Here is a 5,301-nt window from a genome sequence, read left to right on the forward strand (position 1 = left end):
ATTTTGAAATTACATCCTTTTATGCTGATATCATGGTGTTAATTGTTCCAATTGTCTTTTTCAGTGACAGATACAAGGTGTTTGTGGATTTGTTCAATCTTTCAACATTTCTAGTGCCAAGACACTGGATACCGAAGATGAACCCAACCATTCATAAATTCCTTTACACAGCAGAATACTGCGACAGCTCCTATTTCAGCAGCGATGACTCTGACTAGCTTGCCTTTCTACACCGACTGCTGTAGAGAACTTCAGGACTTTCACCTTGAGTGCTGCTGACCCTCGGACATAACAGCTGTTCTCACAGAGTATGGGTGTGTAAGTATGTATTTAAGTATGAGAGCTAATCGAATATTACGATCAGCTTGTGGAAGAAACTCAATTGTAGAAAAAAAATTGGTATTGAGTTAGCCTACTTAAGACTGAAATGATAGCCCAACTCAACTCAAAGACCAATTTAACTCTTAGCTGGCTTCTTAAAACCTACACCTAGGGAGAGGGAGCAAATTATACAGAATTACCATGATCGTGTCTTATTTGTACATATTTATTTGTCTGCTTGCCCAATGGCTGTTACTAATGTGCATCTAGCTGAAGATATAATTAATCTCATCATCTTGAAAAGAACATTAGTTTCTGAGCTCTAGTAGAATTTCAAAGGGCAGGTGTGGATTAAGAGTTTCAAAAGTTAGATTTTAAAAAGTCCTCAATCTATAGAAACCCAAGCACCTTAAACTCTTACATCCATTTGCTTTCTATGTGTTACATATGAATGTAAATCCTTTCTGTAGAAATACGGAATAGGAGATATTAAGAAGTACTTACTTTGCCCTTCAAATAAAGCAGTATAAAACCTCATCTTTGGTTAAGTCTTTTTCTAATGCAAGCATAAAGTTCAAACAATACTATGACAGGCATTTAAAGCTTTTTTTTATTCAAAATATAATTGAAATAAGGCTAAAATAGATATATAATAATAGCAAGGCAAATTTGTCCAAACAATATTGATAGAGCTATATCATCTTCTCATTAGATGGACTCTTGTCTTTTTAAACGCTTCCTTGGAAATACACATACGCTGTAGGCCGTAATTTCAGCTGAGCGGCTCTGTATCTTAGCACTTTAGATACTTAGGCCTGGTAGGACCATCTCAAAAACACTGGTGGAACATCTGTTTGATACCACTGTAACAACATTTCTCTTATCAATGCCAATTAGGAACTTTGGCTCCTGTTCTCCAGTTATGAAAGTGTGCTACTTGTTGCTTGTAAACTGCTAAGGGAAGGCCATACTAGAGAAGGCTGTAGGACTCCAGAAGACTTCCCCTTCTGTTAAGCTGAAGTTTTCTGACAGTAAATTCCATAAGCAGCAGACCCTGAAGTAGTGAAATATCACACTTGGTCTTCTTTCCATTTAAAATACGAGTGCTTATGTGCAAAAGGACTAAAATGACAAGATTTACAACAGAGGACTATGAACACTCTTTGCATTTGGCATAAAAAGGTTATTACACACTGATCTATTGACGTGGTATAATGATTGAGTACAAAAATTAGAGCTGACTCAATATTTTTCACAGTAATGCTTCATAAAAGATACAGGTACAGCATTCCAGATGAAGGATTCAGAGCATTTTAGAATTGCATGATTGTGAATTCTAGTCACATTTGCCTGCAACTGCAGTTTTACAGGTCAACAAAGCTGGAAGCTTTTTTTGATTCCCAGCAAGCCCCACCTATGAATTCAATTAACACCGGAAAATTCAACACCCACTCTATTTGCAGTATTCTGTAATTGCTGACTTCGTAAAGCTGGCAAATACATATTAAAAACCCCCACCCTCACAATATTTTTTTCTATAATAAATACGGTTTTTAAGTTCTGCTTTGCAACTGGCTTCACTGTTGGTCATGAAGTAGAGAAGAGAGAAAGCATGGAACTGACAGTTCTCAACGCACAGAAAGGCTGAATTGCAAACACATGCATCCTGCCAGGGCACAGGATGTTAAACCACTAGTACTGCCTCCGTTTGTCTAAACAGTTATTTCTTACTTTTCCACCCATCTGAAAAAAAAAAAAAAAGAATGCAGAAGATTGTGGTATTTCAGGCACTTTCCAAAACATGCTTTCTGCTCTGAAAAGCCTGAAGTTATATTTACCCAATAAAGGTCTGAAGACTGAAACTGAAGTACTGTGGCACTTCAGCAACACCAGGTACCCAGGAAACATCTTTGACTATGCATTTCCCTCCTCCATTCATCTAGCTTTAGAGAAAAAGCAGGATTTCACAAAAAGGAGGAAGACGTGTGTATCTGTCAGAGGTGCTAGAAAAGCCAAGACAAGCGCCAAAGAATAACAGAATATTTTTGTCCAACCCCCTTCCTCTTTCCTCCATAAAAGCAGATCTAATCATGATTTTTCTTATAGTCAAAGCATTTCAATTATACTCTGTTATACTATTGATTATTTGATCCAATTTCTTATCATTTGTCATAACTTTTCTCCTTGTAAGGCTTTCTTTTTTATGGAGTAGTATTCAGCACCTGGATAGAGTTCACACTTGCCATTTCAGTCCATTTTTGTAACTTTTTTGCTTACTCTGCAGTTGATTCTGAGTCTTCTTATTCCGTGAGACATTTGATGCGCAACACCGATTCCAAATACAAACATTTAAAAAATCTCCAGCCACCTGATTCCTGTATTGCCTAAAAGCAGGAATTGCCCTCACAGCAATTTCTAATTTTAGCAAATGTTGTTTTGAAGTAAATCTTCAGATATAGTGTGTCTCCAAATGATACTTGTACTCTTTGGCCAGCAAGTGTCAAACAAATACTGATGAAACTGTATCTGCTATACCTACAAATGAAACAAACCCAAAATTAATAAATACTGGAAGTGGACGCTTGCCAGAAGTAAGTTCACAGAATTCATACTCATATAGTGCCCTCTCTCCTCAGAGCCATGACAGTAGAGGAACTGCGGGGGGCTGGGGGGAGAGGGAGAGGCATAGGATCAGCTGCAACACCTTTATTTCTTACTTGCCTGACACTGTTTATAGTTGAGATCTACTCTCCTCTCATGCTCAAAATTTAGTTCTTTTCTGAGGATTCTCTGCTTTTCAGCACCGAGAGTGGACCAATGCTATCTAAACCTTGATATCCTCCTCCCCTTTAATCATATGCATTAGCAATGTACAGACAAAATGAAGATCTGCAGCTTTGAAAGCTCACCAAGAGACAAGGGAACACAAATTTCACCACAAGACACATTTGCACACCACTCATACAAGTATAAACACAGAACAAACCAGGCTTTTAATGATGCTCAGTTCTTTTTGTGCTGTTGAACTCCTTCCAGTGCTAAAAGCAAAGTCTGACCACAGCCTCTGAAGGTATCAAAGGGAGATGGCTGTTACACTCTCAAAAGTGGTGTCAGAGTACCTTTGAATCAGAAGACAGCATCTGTGCGGAAGAGGGCAACTACTGGCCTTTGCTGGATTGTTCTTATGTGGCACACTACAGAAAATGTAAAAGATCCTGCTTTTTGAGAGACTGGAATTTGAAAATAACCACCCGTTCTTCTTAACTACCTCTACAATTGGTTTGTTTTATCAATATTTCTAGATTTCTCTTCCTAAATAGTTTGTTTATACAAGAACAAAAGTTTCAGCAACATGGAAAAGCTGATGGGGCACACTGTTCTGATCTTTACTGAGTACAGGCAAACTGCACATTATCTATTCTTATTTGCAGATGATTACATCATCTAACACAAAAAAAATTCAATGGACACACAACATTTACTATCTAGTAGTCCAGTCCCAGCTCTCTGGCTCAGCAATCTTTGCTGGTAAACAGGAGCTTCACCTGTCTTACCTCCATATCCAGCAACGCAAAAGAAACTGCGTATTTAGCCCTACGAAAGTCCCTCAAACACCAAGAAAAATCTCATGCAAACGGTAAGAGGGTGGGAGATGGAACTAGCACTGGAAAGTATACCTCTATATGGTAATTATTACCTCTATATGGTAAGGTACGATAGTATGTTACTTGTTATGCCTTGTATAGGTTTACTTCTGCATGGTGTTTTTCAATCATTCACCTATATCTCTCGGTTGAATGAGCAACTGCTTTATTTGTTTTTCCAGCCAGACTCATCTAACCTCTTTTAAAACACAGCAATGATTTGTACTTCCTTTCTGAGGCTCCCATTATATTGCTTCACTTACATGGATAAACACATCCCAGCATGCGGCCTTTACCCCTTTAATTATTTTTTGTCACACTTACCACAGACATTGCCACCTATCTTAACACGAACATAGCCGTCTATTCCCCAAGTACGCCCCCAGGAGTTCTGTACAATCCAGTAAGGGATCCTACCTGGAAGAGACATTTTCATAAACAAGGGACAACATAAGATTTGGGAACCATAAAAAAAATTAACACTCTACAGAGTTAATTACCATTTTAATATCTTATAGTTTCTGATGGTTTGATGACAAGAGTACAGCGAAACCTACGGCTGTTCACATAAAGGACAGAGCTAATATTCCGGCGTTGAATAGACTGGATAGATCCTCTCTCAGTGTAAAGACACATACAGCCATGTTCTTGACCTTACAAGGACATGAAGTCCTGGCGAACAGAAGGAACACAGACAAGAAAGAGTTTTTCCCCAGGATCAGGCTGCACTTCCAGAACTGACGTGACACCAAACCAAATGTCTTGCAACAGAACTTCTAGTTCTGGATGTGACCCACAAGAGGCGACAAGTAAGAGAAGAAACCCACTAGGCTGAAGTTCAGTTGATGGGCATGTACCTGTTCTGTCAAAACCAGTGACAAGAACAGCGTGATTTGCTCTTCCACTGGAGCAGTGATATTGTATGATCCCTCCGAGATAATCCTGCCAGCTAATTGCATCCACTGTTACTGCCAAAGGGCCCCAGTCAACAAGCATCCTCATCATTTCTTCCTCTTGACCGCTGTGAAAGTGAGTGATAATGCCAAGTTAGTTAAGTTACCACACTAAAGCAATTTGAGAGGTGTTAATCTACTCGTTAAGTATGGTTTAAAAATCAAATAATTAAACTGTTTCCCATGAGTTTCACGCACCACATAACAGCCATTGATAATTAGTGTTTCAGGCACTACAACAGTAATACAAACATAGGGCACACAACACAGATTATGGGAAAGATGCAGATCCAAAGATACGATGCTATTAAAAAGAAGCAGGTTTCTGGGTCAAGTCAGCGGGCAATGGTGAGCACTGTGTACTTTTTCTACATCACTCTTTC

At 38.8% G+C, this 5,301-nt stretch overlaps 2 protein-coding genes across 2 annotated transcripts in view; one reads left to right on the plus strand and one right to left on the minus strand.

Moving 5' to 3' along the window:
* Positions 1 to 218, plus strand: part of TDO2 (tryptophan 2,3-dioxygenase) — an 11,145-nt gene extending 10,927 nt beyond the window's left edge. The window contains exon 12 of the mRNA XM_010143102.1: positions 65 to 218. Within this exon, the coding sequence (XP_010141404.1) occupies positions 65 to 218 (154 nt within the window). The remainder of the gene's footprint in view (positions 1 to 64) is intronic.
* A 2,534-nt stretch (positions 219 to 2,752) lies between these two features.
* Positions 2,753 to 5,301, minus strand: part of CTSO (cathepsin O) — an 8,284-nt gene continuing 5,735 nt past the window's right edge. Inside the window, exons 6-8 of the mRNA XM_010143105.1 lie at positions 4,823 to 4,986; positions 4,290 to 4,382; positions 2,753 to 2,856 (exon numbers count right to left, since the gene is read on the minus strand). Coding sequence (XP_010141407.1) covers positions 2,822 to 2,856; positions 4,290 to 4,382; positions 4,823 to 4,986 — 292 coding nt within the window. The 3' untranslated portion in view covers positions 2,753 to 2,821. The remainder of the gene's footprint in view (positions 2,857 to 4,289; positions 4,383 to 4,822; positions 4,987 to 5,301) is intronic.

The sequence above is a fragment of the Buceros rhinoceros genome, unplaced genomic scaffold (genome assembly GCF_000710305.1).
Source record: "Buceros rhinoceros silvestris isolate BGI_N320 unplaced genomic scaffold, ASM71030v1 scaffold999, whole genome shotgun sequence".
NCBI lineage: Eukaryota > Metazoa > Chordata > Aves > Bucerotiformes > Bucerotidae > Buceros > Buceros rhinoceros.